General features: G+C 48.5%; 1 protein-coding gene across 1 annotated transcript in view; it reads left to right on the top strand.

The window, feature by feature from the left end:
• Positions 1-15,349: 15,349 nt before the first annotated feature.
• The window catches only part of LOC119967657 (probable G-protein coupled receptor 139), a 53,254-nt gene continuing 52,862 nt past the window's right edge, over positions 15,350-15,741 (top strand). The window contains exon 1 of the mRNA XM_038800464.1: positions 15,350-15,563. Coding sequence (XP_038656392.1) covers positions 15,494-15,563 — 70 coding nt within the window. The 5' untranslated portion in view covers positions 15,350-15,493. The remainder of the gene's footprint in view (positions 15,564-15,741) is intronic.

The following is a 15,741-nucleotide window of genomic DNA, read 5'->3' as shown; positions in this document are numbered from 1 at the left end:
TCTCCTATTACGCCCAGTGGGTCCCCAACTATGCGGACAAAGCCCACCCACTTATCAAAGCCACTATATTCCCCCTGACGTCTGAGGCCCACTCGGCCTTCAGCTGCATCAAGGCCGATATCACTAAGGCCACGATGCACGCCGTGGACGTGTCCGTCCCCTTCCAGGTAGAGAGTGATGCGACAGATGTCGCCCTGGCCGCCACCCTCAACCAGGTGGGCAGGCCAATAGCCTTCTTTTCTCAAACCCTCCACGCCTCCATGATTGGACACTCCGCTGTTGAGAAGGAAGCACAAGCCATTGTGGAAGCTGTGCGGCACTGGAGGCACTACCTAGCCGGTAGAAGGTTCACCCTCGTCACCGACCAGCGGTCGGTAGTCTTTATGTTCGACAACGCACAACGGGGCAAAAATTAAAAACGACAAAATCTTGAGGTGGAGGATCGAACTCTCCACCTATACTTACGATATCAAGTATCGTCCTGGGGAGCTCAACGAGCCCTCAGATGTCCTGTCCCGTGGCACATGCACCAGCGCGCAAAACAACCAACTTCGGGCTATCCGCAATGACTTCTGTCACCCGGGGGTCACTCGGCCTATGCACTTTATTAAGGCCGGCAATCTGCCCTACCCCACCGAGGAGGACAGGGCCATGACCAGGGATTGCCAAGTCTGCGCAGAGTGCAAACCGCAATTCTACCGGCCAGACAAGGCCCACCTGGTAAAGGCCTCCTGGCCCTTTGAGCGCCTCAGTATCGACTTCAAAGAGACCTTCCCTTCCACCAACCACAATATATACTTCCTGACCGTCATTGACGAGTACTCCCGCTTCCCCTTCACTATCCCATGTCCCGACATGACCTCAGCCACTGTTATAAAGGCACTGCACAGCATTTTCACCCTGTTCGGCTTCCCTGCATATGTCCACAGTGACCGGAGTACCTCTTTCATGTCTCCCCCGACCAGCGGCGTGCAGAGGTCTGGTGATGCCCGGGGAAAATCTTGATTATATGCCCCAAAGACTCAAGTATAAGGCCTAATATACTGAGAAATATTATGAGAAAGGAAAACATTTTGAATATATAAACACAGATGAAACATGAAATAAACGCTTTATTCGATTTTAATATTAATCAATCAAATTTATTAAGTTATTTTCCCCAAATGATACCTCCTGTCACAAAACACCTGAACTACTTCACTTTTTACATCAGCTGTGAGAAATTCTTTTTCAATGCTTATTAAAGCCAGGTTGGTCAGTCGCTCCTGTGACATAGAAGACCACAGATATGTTTTAATTAATTTCAGTTTTGAAAATGACCTTTCACAGCTTGCGACTGAAAATGCAATTGTAAGCAGTAATCTGTATGAAACACACAGCGTCGGAAAGACATCCCTCCCATACTGCAGTAAAGACTCCAGAGCATCTTTAGGATCAGGGGGAACTCTATTCCCTCCAGCTCGAAGGAGCATCACAAAATCAATAATTTCGTCATATAACTGAATTGCAACCACATCATTGTCATAATAATTTGCAAAGTCTGAACATTCCTTTTTTAATTTATCTCTTTCTTGTTCATCTTCAATCACTACTGAATTCAAGTTCAGAAGAAAAGAAAATCGGTCACTGAGTCTTTGAAGACGGACACTGCGGTCTTCAATTTCAGTTTTTAATCTGTTCACAATCTCTACCATTACTCTATTCATTTCTTCTTGTGCCGTCAGTCCACTATCTCTTGCTGACTCTCCAGGCATTCTTCTTCTTCTCCTTGTTCGTGCAATTGGTATTCCCCAATTTTCACAATATTCATTGGCTAAATCTATTGCATTGTGGATAATTTCGTCATTCTTCAAATTCAAGATATGAATAAGTCCTCTCAGATCACAAGAAGCTTCATGGAACCCCATTTTCGGATCCTGCAAACGTTTTGAGACTTTCTCCACTGATGATAAAACTGAGTACCAAAAATTTAATAAAGCTATAAACGGGAACTGTTGAATAGAGTTAAGTAGCGATCCTGCATCAGATTTAGTTTCCCTTGAAAATTCTCCTTCCAGCAGGTGTTGAAGGCTTGCAATAACGTTGTCACACTCTTCGTGGATTACTTGCACAGCATCATGGCTGGAACTCCATCTTGTGTCACACTGTCTTTTCACAGTCCGAGTGACAAATGATTTTAAGACTTCCCAACAAGAAGTAGATGAAGAAAAAAAAGTAGAGTTTTTCTAGAATGCCAAAAAATGTAACAACAACAGGTTGCACCTCACTTGCATGGACACAGGCCGAATTGAGGCTGTGGTTCTCGCAGTTCACAAACACAGCTTTTGGGTTAACTTCAAGAATTTTTTGTTGAACACCTCCTCTCACTAAAGCCATAACTGCTGCGTTATCATATGCTTGACCACGACAGTCATTCATGGAAATTTTGTCTTCTTCCAATTTTTCCTGAATTTTATTTACCAGGCTGACTGCATCTTTCTTGTTGACTTGAAAAAATCCCAGAAATGTCTCCTTTATTTCTACTTTTCTGTTTTCATCAATATGAACGTAACGCAGAATTTCAGAAACCTGATCTTCATGGGCAATATCTGGAGTTGAATCCAGCATTATGCTAAAATATTTTGCGTCCTTAATTTCGGAAATTATATTTTTCTTGACAGTTTCACCAAGAAGATTGATTATTTCGTTTTGAATTCTGTTGGACAAGTAGGTGACACTTTTTGGTTTCTCTTTACCGCTCTGCAAGTGTTTTGCTAAGATGTCATCATATTTGGCCAAAAGTCTGATTGTTGCTAGAAGGTTTCCTGTATTTTCACTGACTGTCTCCTCTGGCTCTGATAACCCAGATATTCTTTCTCCTCGATGTCCACGATAGGCCAGATTCTGTTTTGCCAGAAAGGATATAACCTCGACAATCCGTTCAGTTATAGCTTTCCACCTTTTCTTTTCAGCAGACATTTGCTGTTGAAGTTCAGCATCTATCGTAGTTGAATGATGGAGTCGAACTACGAGGTTCAGGTATTCCCTCATGTGAGCTCTATGAGAAGGGCTTTTCTCATGATCAGGTATTCTTGGATTTAATTTTCTCCAAGTGGAGAAACCGTCTTCCTTTCCAAAGTTTGACACAGACGACAAATGCTCCTTTGAAAACAAAAAGCAAACAAAACAGTAGCATGCTTTCCGATATGGAGAGTATAACAACCATTTTCTCTCCACAATTTCTCCGTTTGTGGAAACTTTATCAAACCACTGTTTGGAAAATGATCTCCCATCCTTCTCAGCAAATGGACCACTTTTATTCTGATATCTTTCAGGACCATGTTGTAATATTGTCATCTTCAAATGATCTGGAATCGGTTTCTTCAAACAGCCAAAATCGCTTCTTTGAAAAAATATGCTAAAATCTTCTTTATTTTCTTCACATGGATCATCATCCTGACAACGAGACTGAGGAGAGAGAGTATTATGTTCTGACATAGCTCAATCCGTAGCAGAAAAATCCTTCTCTGCACCCACATCATCTTTTACTTCTCCAGGTTCTCCTACTTCTTCTTTACTTCTTTTTATCCATGCATCTAATGCCCTTCTTTGATGGGACTCTTCTTCGACTCTGGCCCTCTTTTTCTTCCTGTTCTGTGCTCCACTCGGTTGTACACGAAATGCTCTTAACATTTCATTTTCTATCTCAAAAAAATGGGAAGAAAATGGTAAACAATCGGTCAGTTGCAGACGGATAAACCATATGTCATTTCTTTGTTCCTTCGTATCAAATTATTTCACACTGATTCTCCACTGATAATTTTGTGCAATTTATATCATAGACTTGCAAATTAGTGGTATCTGTATTCGAATATTAGCATGTTAAGGAATAAATGTCTCCTGTTCCGAGATTAAATGCCATAGCAGTCCTCTGATCATCCAGGCTTCACTCTTACTACATCCCACGTAAATATTTCATTAAATATCACCAAAAAACCTATAAAAAACGTAGTTGCACCCGTTCTAGAGCTATTCACTGACCTCTTTATCTTTGCCATCTCTAAGGTATAGGACGGCTGCCTGAGGATAAATTGCGCTGTAAGTTAGTCAATTTCCCCTTAGCGCTGGGATTCTAGGGATATTGTTCTCTTCTTCAGTCATTTTGCTTTGCAGCAATGGGTGAGATGTTATGCCTCAAAAGTTGTGCCTCCCTCCTCTGCAACCCCCATGGAGAAGGATAAGAGCAGCAACGTCATGGAAATACTGTTATGACCCTTGTGGAAACAACTACAAACAACCCAACTAAGACCAATATACAAGACTTCACTTTTATATTAGCAATCACACCACAATCAACGTAAATTAAACATGAATTAACAGGAAAATTGCAATAATATGACCGATAAATTACACATAGCAGATACAAAGACATATCTCACACATTTCGGTCAGCTCATTCAGCACGTATCGCTTTCATTTCAGCCACAATATCCTTCAAAACGTTGAACTTCTTCAAATCAAATTCCATCTTCATTTCTCTAAAGCTTTAGCACCAAGTCTCATCAAACTACTTCACCCAATTTCCACAAATATAATTTTCACAGTCAACACATTTCCAGATCCCTTCTTCTTCACAATACCCTGGTCATGTGGGGCCTGTTTTTGCACTATGCCAGTGCATAAAGGGTCCCCAAATCCAGATATAAAAGCTCTGTTCAAGATCCGAGCTCCAGCAGCTTGCAGTCAAGTCTCTGAGAATCTCCCATTTATAGGACCCTGGGCTTTAAGTATAAAGGGTAAGAGGGCAAAAGTTAAGAGGCCATGATGAATCTTTATAAAATACTGGTTCTGCCCAAATGGGTGCCCCTGGCCCAAATGTCAAATTCTGGGCACGACAGTTTAGTAAGTTGACAGCTACAGAGAGGGTGCAGAGAAGAGTTTTAAAATAGATCAAAATATAAAGATAAAGAATAAATAAAACTCACCCATGGTGGCATTGCCGTCGATTCTGGAGAATTCGCGCCCTTTCTGCTCCTTCTCCAGCCGCCGAGTCCAAAGCTCCACCCGACCGCGGTGCGCAGGCGCGCTCCGCCCGACCGCGGTGCGCAGGCGCGCTCCGCCCGACCGCGGTGCGTAGGCGCGCTCCGGCCGACCGCGGTGCGCAGGCGCGCTCCACCCGACCGCAGTGCGCAGGCACGCTCCGGCCGACAGCGGTGCGCAGGCGCGCTCCGGCCGACCACGGTGCGCAGGCGCGCTCCACCCGACCGCAGTGCGCAGGCGCGCTCCACCCGACCGCAGTGCGCAGGCACGCTCCGGCCGACCGCGGTGCGCAGGCGCGCTCCGGCCGACCATGGTGCGCAGGCGCGCTCCGGCCGACCGCGGTGCGCAGGCGCGCTCCGTTCTCTTCGCTGCTGCCCCCATCCAACGGCTGCCCGGGGCCAGCGCACCGTCGGCCCCCCCTCCGCCGCTGCCCCCGACTCAAAACTATGCTTCCTGCCACAGTGTGCACATTTGGGATAGGCCGTACCTGAATCTTCGGCATCACTCAAGGCCTCTAAGACACCCACAGTCCCTCAAACACCAACTCACATTGTTCATAAATTTGAACTGGTTCAAGTGACTGGTGAAAGATAGGATTGGAAGGAGAGGCCAAATGTCAGAGGTTTATGTATCAGAGTCCCGAACTCCTTTGGTTGACTTCACATTTTTGGCAATGTTTATATCCTCCCATTATTCCCAAGGTGCCTCAGGTTCCCACAGGTTGACTATCCCTATAGATCCAGAATTTATCCAATTCAAACATCTTGTCTCAACATTTCCCTTCTTCAAATCCGAGTCTCCTCATTTTAACTGGACGCTACCCCTAGAGTGACTGCTCTGGTCTTCACTGTGAGCAGTCATCAAAGATGTGCAGGTTCGGTGGATTGGCCATACTAAATTGTCCCTTAGTGTCGAAAGGTTAAGTGGAGTTATTGGGTTCGGGCAGGGTATTGGGCCGAGGTAGGATGCTCTTTCAGAGGGTTGGTTCAGGCAAAATGGGCCGAATGACCTTCTTCTGATCATAGGGATTCTATGATCATCCCTTCAGGTTGATCAGTGATAATAACAACCAGCCATGGATTTTCACCACCTCTCCAGTTCCCTCCATTACCTCACTTCTGTCAAGCTTATTGGTCATCACAGCGCCCATGAACAACCCTGTCCCAAAGTCCTATCTGCCGACTCACTTGTTCACATCTTTGTCACCCCGAGATTTGATTACTGCAAGGATTCCCCACCTGGTATCCCATTTCCATGTTCTGCTTCCTTCAGCTCATCCAGACACTGCATCAGCTGAGGAGCAGGAGGAGTTGGAGGAGGACGTTAAACTCCAATCCCCCATTCACCAACAGTATTCACCTGCCATTTGTTACTGACCTTGTTCCTGATTTGGTCGCAATATAATAAATCAAAATAAATGCAAAATAAACATTCGTAGCCATATTTATAAATCAAACTATTAAATTTTGCATACAAATGCCAACTAACCAGGCTTGTGCATTCTTCTTGTTCCTGTCTCCCATGTGCTCTTTCCCTATTAGTTCTGTGCAGTGCTACCCCAGTTGGTGGAAGGCTGCTGACGTTCAATCGGAGAGACTTCAGATGGCCTTAGAGGGTGTCCCGAGAAACTTTGCCTGAGAAAGCCAGCTTTGGGCTGCAGCACCTCAGCATGGGCAGCAGCAGCCTGGGCTGGCTGACACACAACAGTGGTGGTGGGACAGTGGTAGGATGTCAAATGCTGTAATCTTGAGAGTGGGCAGCAGGTTTGTCCTTCACAAAGCCACTGTCACTCCCCTGTGGAGGCGGCTTGGCCTACATGTAATCTTTTAGAGAATAGATTGTTCACCTACTGTGACAGCCACTGTAAATAGCATTGAATAACATTTGGACAAGGAATCATTAGATGTTGTGGTTTCGGGATAATTTATTGAGTAACAAAGTTTAATCTTCGTGCACAATGCTGAATCTCTTCTCTCCCTATGTCTTCCTGAAATCTGTGCAAAGAACCTCCCCTAGTCATTCCCTGTCGTCAGAGCCTCATCCTGTGTTCTATTAATGCTTTGATGCTTAAATCTTATTTCATCTGTCAATACTTACATTAACTTATCGATTGTGATCATTGCCCATGGGAATGGCACTAACAGGATATCCTTAACATCCCCTGCCTTTCGCCCCCTGCAGACAATGGCTATCGGAATGATGGCCTTTATCCTGGCCTCTGCAGCCCTGGGGGATGGGCTGAGGTGACTGCTCGAGGGGGACCCTGAAGCAGTGGAGCTTGTCGTCGAGGAACAGGAGGCAGTCGGTGAGGACAGAGAGCCCACCGTACAATAGGCCAAGGAGGAGGTGGGCAGGAGGAACCGCATGAGGCCTCATGTGTACTGACAGCGCCTGTCATTCGAGGACCTGCTGGAAAGGGTTTTGGATTTTGTTTATTGTCACGCGTACTGAGGTACAGTGAAAATAATTTTTCTGCGAGCAGCTCAACAGATCATTAAGTACATGAAAAGAAAAGGAAATAAAAAGTAAATACATAATAGAGCAATAAAAGGTATACAATGTAACTACATAACACAGGCATCGGGTGAAGCATACAGGGCTGTAGTGTTATTGAGGTCAGTCCATAAGAGGGTCATTTAGGAGTCTGTTAACAGCAGGGAAGAAGCTGTTTTTGAGTCTGTTCATGCGTGTTCTCAGACTTGGTCATGCTGTTGAAGACTCCTGCTGTGCAGGGAGACCATACGGCATATGCGCCGGATTATAGCGCATCTGGCACCGCAGGGGTATGGGAGAGGATACCCTCTCCTAGTGGCCAAGGTGATGGTCACCCTGAACTTTATGGCATAGAGTCTTCCCAGGCGATGGGTGGGGACCTGTCTAGAATCTCACGGTTCTCGGTGCACAGCTGCATCTGCGCCGTCACGGAGTCCCTATCTGCCCGGTCAGCACAATACGTCAAATTCAATGTGGACCGAGCCCACCAGGATGCCCAGGCAGTGGGGTTCACTGTAATCGTCAAGATGCCCCAGGTGCAAGGGGTGATCGAAGGGATGCATGCCGCCCTATCAGCACCAGTCCATGATGGACCATTCTTCACAAACCAAAAATGTTTCCACTCGATGAACCTGCAGCTGGTGTGTGACCGATAATCGGGCAGTGTGCACGATGGCTTCATCCTGGCACACCCGATGGTTCCTGACCTCTGCGTGGGGCACCGTGATGCACGATCAGTTGCACAAAAGACTCAGATTGGTACAACTGTGGCTTTATTACAGTCAGATGCGTGGCCTCCTGCTGCGGCTGGCAAAATGGCTGATCAGGAGGAGGTCACGCATATTTATACGGCTCCTTGTGGGCGGAGCCAGCCAGCAGGGGCTACCGGTGAACCTGTAGTGCAGGTCCTACCGTACATCCCCTAATACAGGTGCACAGTGGTTCACCACATTCACCCCCTGTTAAAAATGAGTCCGGCGTGGGTGGCGTGGAACTATATACAGATTTACAAATAATTTACAGCGGGGAGGTGAACAAAAATATGTCCGTTTTGGTAGTCCGGTGCCCGTCAGAGGTTAAGTCGGTCCGGTGGTTTGATGGTTCGCTGGGAGCGACGTAACGCTGGCGGCGATGTCGGTGCTGTCGGTGCTGGCGTCGCCGATGTTGGTGCTGGCGATGTTGGTGCTGGCCAGTAGTCGGATGACTCCGGGAGCGTGCCAAAATCTTTCTCGTCCACTAGCGTGGGCAGGGGAAGGAGGGATGGACCTGGTGGGGCTAATGTTGGGCGTGCCAGGGGAGGGGAGGGTGGCGCATGGGTGGGGAAGTGTGTGGGAGTGGAACCTGAGGGAGCCAGGTCCCTGAATGAGACCGTTTCCTGGTGGCCGTCGGGGAACTCCACATAGGCATACTGGGGGTTGGCACGGAGCAAGTGTACCCTGTCCACCAAGGGGTCCGCCTTGTGGAGTCGGACATGCCTATGTAGAAGGACCGGTCCTGGAGCTGCGAGCCAAGTCGGGAGCGACACCCCGGATGTGGACTTCCTGGGGAAGGTAAAAACACGTTCATGGGGTGTGTTATTTGTGGTGGTGCACAGTAGTGACTGGATGGAGTGGAGTGCATCAGGGAGGGTCTGCTGCCAGCGAGCGGCTGGGAGGTTTGAGGACCGTAGGGCTAGCTGAAGGCCCTCCAAACAGTCCCATTCTCCCTCTCTACCTGCCCGTTTCCCTGGGGGTTGTAGCTGGTCGTCCTGCTGGAGGCGATACCCCTGCTGAGCAGGAACTGACACAGCTCAACGCTCATGAATGAGGAACCCCTGTTACTGTGGATGTAGTCGGGGAAACCGAACAGAGCGAAGATGGTATTGAGGGCCTTGATGACGGTGGCAGACGTCATATCGGGGCATGGGATGGCGAAGGGGAACCTGGAGAATTCATCGACCGCACTGGGATATATGTGTTGGCGGTCGGTGGAGGGGAGGGGCCCTTTGAAATCCACGCTGAGGTGTTCAAAGGGCGGGACCCTTTCACCAGGCGCGCGGGGTCCAGCCAGTAGAAGTGCGGCTTGCACACCGCATGGCAGTCTCTGGTGACTGTCCGTACGTCCTCGACGGAGTAGGGCAGAATGCAGGATTTAACTGAGGTGGTACAATCGAGTGACCCCAGGGTGACAAAGGCTGTCGTGCAGGGCCCGGAGTTGGTCTACTTGTGCGCTGGCACATGTACCTCGGGAGAGGGTGTCTGGGGGCTCGTTGAGCTTGCCGGGGCCGATACACAATCTCGTAATTATAGGTGGAAAGTTCGATTCTCCACCGCAAGATTTTAGCATTTTTGATCTTGCCCCGCTGCGTGTTGTTGAGCATGAAGGCTACCGACCGTTGGTCAGTGAGGAGGGTGAATCTCCTGCCGGTCAGGTAATGCCTCTAATGCCGCACAGCTTCAACGATAGCCTGGGCCTCTTTTTCAACGGATGAGTGCCGAATTTCAGAGGCATGAAGGGTGCGGGAAAAGAATGCCACGGGTCTGCCTGCCTGGTTTAGAGTGGCGGCGAGGGCGACATCTGATGCATCGCATTCTACTTGAAAGGGCAGTGTCTCATCTACTGCGTGCATCCCGGCCTTGGCTATGTCTGCTCTAATACGGGGGAATGCATGTTGTGCTTCCCATGATGGGAAATTGGGTGGACTGTATGAGTGGGTGGGCCTTGTCCGCGTAGTTTGGGACCCACTGGGCGTAGTAGGAGAAGAACCCAAGGCAGCGTTTGAGGGCCTTGGGTCAGTGGGGAAGGGGGAGCTACATGAGGGGGCGCATGTGGTCGGGATCGGACCCCAGGAATCCGTTTTGGACTACATATCCGAGGATGGCTAAACGGGTTGTGCGGAACACACACTTCTCCTTGTTGTATGTAAGTTTGAGGAGAGTGGCGGTGCGGAGAAATTTAGAGAGGTTGGCGTCGTGGTCCTGGTGGTCATGGCCGCAGAGTGGTGACGTTGTCCAGGTACGGAAACGTGGCCTGCAGACCGTACCGGTCGACCTTTCGGTCCATCTCCCTTTGGAAGACCGAGACTCCGTTAGTGACGCCGAAGGGAACCCTAAGAAATTGATAGAGCCGACCGTCCGCCTCGAAGGCAGTGTATGGACGGTCCGATTTACGGATGGGGAGCTGGTGGTAGGCGGATTTCAGGTCAATTGTTGAGAAGACCCGGTACTGTGCAATCTGATTGACCATATCAGATATGCGTGGGAGGGGGTACGCGTCGAGCTGCGTGTACCGATTGATGATCTGGCTGTAGTCCACGACCATTCTGTGTTTCTCCCCAGTTTTAACCACTACCACTTGGGCTCTCCAGGGGCTATTGCTGGCCTCGATAATACCCTCCCGAAGCAGCCGCTGGACCTCGGACCTGATGAAGGCCTTGTCCTGGGCGCTGTACCGTCTGCTCCTGGTGGCGACGGGCTTGCAATCCGCAGTTAGATTGGCAAAGAGGGAGGGTTGGTCAACGTTGAGGGTCGTGAGGCCGCAAACGGTGAGTGGAGGTAGAGGTATACGGTTTTGATGCTGGTGTAATAAGAACCTTATTTTTTTACTTTCATGCAGTCCAAATTCTTCAATCCCACATTATATCTTGATGTCAGAAGTAGGAATCCACAGCACACGCATTAGGTCATGGCAGGCAAGATTGAATGGCGCCTGGCCGCAATGGAGCATATGGTGGAAGAATTGAAACTGGTGATGTCCATGAGGGAGGCCAAAGATGCTCCACCACTGTTGGAGGCTCAGGCATTGGCAGATGAAACTGAACCTCCAGGCATAAACCAGGCAGAGGCTCTCTTGACTGTGAAGGATGAACTGCGTACCCCTGGTTGGATATTCTACCTTTCAGTGGGTAGAAAGCGAGACAGAAGAGAAAATGCTGGAAAATCTCAGCAGGTCTGGCAGCAAATTTTTCTAGGGGGTAAATTCAAAACAGAAATGCGGAGACATTTCTTCAGCCAGAGAGTGGTGGGCCTGTGGAATTCATTGCCGCAGAGTGCAGTGGAGGCCGGGACGCTAAATGGCTTCAAGGCAGAGATAGATAAATTCTTGATGTCGCGAGGAATTAAGGGCTATGGGGAGAATGCTGGGAGGTGGAGTTGAAATGCCCATCAGCCATGATTGAATGGCGGAGTGGACTCGATGGGCCGAATGGCCTTACTTCCACTCCTATGTCTTATGGTCTTATGGTCTTAGGCCCGCCGAATTTGAGGGTGAGGCTCTGGAGATTACACTGAAAATCCAGATCAAGCAATAGTGCAGCGCAGAGGTTGGGGAGTACATAGAGGCGGAAACCGCTGAATTCTATGCCCTGGACAGTGAGATTGACCACACAGAACCCTCGGATCGAGACAGAGTGGGATCCGGAGGCCAGGGAGATCCGTTGGTTGGCGGGGTGGACTGCGAGGGAGCAGCGCCTTACCGTGTCTGGGTGAAGTCTTCGATCGACTCACCAGGTAGTTGTACGCGAGTGAAGAGTACATGCTTTGTGAAGAGTGTGGTTGTCTTCTGAACGTAGTTCTCTTTTAGGAGTGCCATCGCTTCCGCGTAACCCGGGGTGTCTTGGATCAACGGGAAAACACTGGAGCTCAACCTGGAGTATAGAACTTGGATCTTCTGAGCTTCCATCGGCGTGGGGGTTGCAGCATTGATGTAGGCCTCAAAGGAAGCCAGCCAGTGATTAAAGTCCTTTCTGGCTTTATCCTGATGTCCATAATGTAGAAAAATCTGACTGTAATAAATTGATGCACGGTCAATTGCACGAAAGACTCAGATTGGTACAACTGTGGCTTTATTACAGTCAGATGCGTGGCCTGGTGCTGCTGCTGTCGAAATGGCTGATCAGGACGAGGTCACGCATTTTATACGGCTCCTTGTGGGCGGAGCTAGCCGGCAGGAGCTACCGGCATACCTGGAGTGCAGGTCCTACCGTACATCCCCTAATACAGGTGCACAGTGGTTCACCACACACCGCCTGGTGATGGGTTGGCTCCATGGCGACAGGGGTGATCCACTGTGGTTGTGGCTGATGAGAAGTATCCGGAGGCCACTGATCAATGCAGAGAACCGCTACAATGACGTCTAATCATATGGGGGGGGTCACCCCAGCCCCACAGCCAATCCCCTGGTCACCCACCGCCACCTGCACACTCGCACCTCTGGCCCTGGCTGGACCCCCACCCCCAGCCAGCCTGCCCAATGTCAGGACCGGCAGCCCACGGTCGTGCCTCTGTGTGTCCGACCAATAAATTCTCCCTCATCAGCCACGGCGCCTATTTCCCAATTTTCAAATACACAAGTGAGCCTCGCTGTTGGAAATTCCCCCCAGTAGAGGCGGGGCAACGTGAACGTCCCCGGAGAATACCGGGTCAGGCCCGCTAATGATATGCAAACTGTGATTGCAGTACATACAGAGAGGAAAACATTGACAGCACTGTCCAGGACTGGAGAATTGGGATTTGCTGTAAACCCAGCTCCGCCCACGATTTCGGTGTCAAGCCCGATTCTCCATCCAATCGCCTTTCCTGATTTAGATTTCGGCCGACCGAGATTCCTGACCAATATCTCCGAAATTCCTACTTTCATCACACACCTAATCCCTGTGCAAAATTGATGCTGGACTTCACTTGCAGGATTTCTGGCTGGCCTGTCAATATACTAAACATTGCATTGTGTGTACCTGACAGTGTTCTGCCACACGCCCCACTGACCTGCTCACCTGAGTCCTCTGCAGCCGATCTGGCACATGCACAAACCCCTTACCCCTGCCTCGGTTGCAAGCTGCTTATGCCCACTGTCTGACTGGAGCAGATGTCACCTTTATGTTACCCTTCAAATAATGCTCTGAGTCGCTATCTGAACTAGTGGCCATGAGGGTGAAATACAGTGATGGTGATACTTCACCTTTTGGCTCTTCTACCACTGCCTGGACAGCTTGGTTGTCTGAAAAAAAGGCACAAGGGTAAGAGTCAGGGTAATATCTTCCTCACATCTTCAACCCATTGCTGATCATGGCTACAACAACGGATGCCCCAATGATGGCCAGCACTTCCTCCTTTATTGGTGAAGAATATGCACATGCACTCATCTCTCATTGGTTCCCTCCTATCACCTCTGGGGTGCACCATTTGGTGCAGGAAGATTGAGGGGAGTGTCTCAGTGAGTGTGCTGCCATCTATTTGGATGGTGTTGCTGACATGGTTGAATAGCCGGCAGCATGCAGCATTGTTGGGCAACACAGGAGCACAGTGGTTAGCACTGTTGGTTCAAAGCGGCAGGAACCGGGTTCGATTCCCGCTTGGGTCACTGTCTGTTCGGAGTCTGCACGTTCTCCCCGTGTCTGTGTGTGTTTCCTCCGGGTGCTCCGCTTTCTTCTCACAAGTCCCGAAGATGTGTTGTTCGGTGAATTGGACATTCTGAATTCTCCCTCTGTGTACCCGAACAGGCGCCAGAGTGGGGCGACTAGGGGCTTTTCACATTAACTTCATTGCAGTGTCAATGTAAGCTACTTGTGACACTAATAAAGATTATTCTTATTACTGGAGACCCTTGGAGTTCATTCTCTGCCATGTTGTTCCATTCTGGTATCTTTTGCTCTGCCAAGCTTACTTTTACAATGGCTTCCTGTCCTTTAACACCTCTTCTTTCAGATATGCAGCATTTTCAAATTAAAACCTGTCATACAGATGATGACAGGGAGATGGTTTAGACATTATTTGTTGTAGAGATAATTGTGACTTCGTCGAAATTATGTTATGAGAGTCCCCAACAGAGAGAATCAGAGGAAAATGTAAGTGAGCACAGTGAGTGATGTAAGATCAAATTAATAGGTTTAGTAAATAGGGAATAAACCTCACACCCCTGCATTGGAGTAAAATCATATTCTGGTAAATTCAGTACCTCAAGGTCTTAATGTCAGCAGAACTCTCCAGCAACATTTTTACTTCTTTTGGAAAATCACTCAGTTCCCAGCCAGGCGATTACAACAGCTTTTGGGTGAATGTTTAATAATAGACCGACCTAGGCAGCATCTGAATTTTAAAACAATGTTCTGTGTACTGACTAACTGGATAGGCTGTCTGTATCAATGGCTTGTTGGACTGAGTTGTATTAAAATACTCTCCCTGTGATTGTGGTATTAGATTAGTGTTTGAGCTGTGAGTGCGGTACCAGAGGATGGGGCTGCACCAGAGGTTCTTCTGGGGTAGTTCCCCCCATGAATGAATCATGAATAAACTTTGTAATCTGTCCCTGGGTCTCTTGTGGTTAGTTGGATAAAGTTCACAACAACAATTTGGCGTAGGATGCTCGATACTCGTATTGGATCATTGGAAAGGTTCTGCAAACATGGGTGAGGATATTTTATTGACCACTCCATAATTGATGCAGCAAGCCTGCCGATGATCGGCTCCATTGAGTAACAAAATAATCTGAAAGGAAAACTCAGGACAGGAGGTATAATTAACGGAGGTGGAGCTGTGCCGGGGAGCCAGAGCCCGAGATACCTTGAGGAGGAGGAACTGCCTGGGAGGGTAACTGAGGCAAGAAACATCATAAACTCTAAAATGTGCACTTGAAATGTCATAACATTAAAGGCTATGGGTCAAGTGCTGGGAAGTGGGGTTAGTGCAGATTTAGAGTAGTTTTTCATCGGTGCAGGCTTCACTGGCCTCTTCTCTACTGTATAATTCTATCGAATTGTATCAGGTGTTTTTCTCAAACTGCACAATAACAAGCTCAACTATTTTTTGTTTTGAAATATCAGAAATCAGAAAAACAATTTAATTGATTCTATTTGTTCAATGACTGTCGCTAATGCTACTAATGATGTAATGTGACTGACTCCCCGGATGATTGATGTGTGGTAAATATAAAGCTCCCTTCCTGTGCCTCTGCCGTGTACGAGTCAAAGACTTTCAGCTTGGACAGAATTCATCCACTGTCACAGAAAATGGGGCAGCTGACTATTCTGCTGATAAAGGAGATTTACTACCCGATTCTCGCAGTTGTTGGTGTTCCCGGTGAGTTATTGTAATCTGTTTGTTGTTAATCTGTATTAATGCACTCCTTGTCCTTCCTGCCTGTTTGATGAAGTGTGGTGTTTGGGGCGGCCCGACGCCGGAGTGGTTCACGCCACGACATCCCACCGGGACCCGCCGCCCCACTGGGTACGGGAGAATCCTGCTCCTGATGTTTCGA

The sequence above is a fragment of the Scyliorhinus canicula genome, chromosome 6 (genome assembly GCF_902713615.1).
Source record: "Scyliorhinus canicula chromosome 6, sScyCan1.1, whole genome shotgun sequence".
In the NCBI taxonomy this organism is placed as follows: Eukaryota; Metazoa; Chordata; class Chondrichthyes; order Carcharhiniformes; family Scyliorhinidae; genus Scyliorhinus; species Scyliorhinus canicula.
Note: the sequence above shows the minus strand (reverse complement) of the source record. Positions and strands in the feature narration are given on the sequence as shown.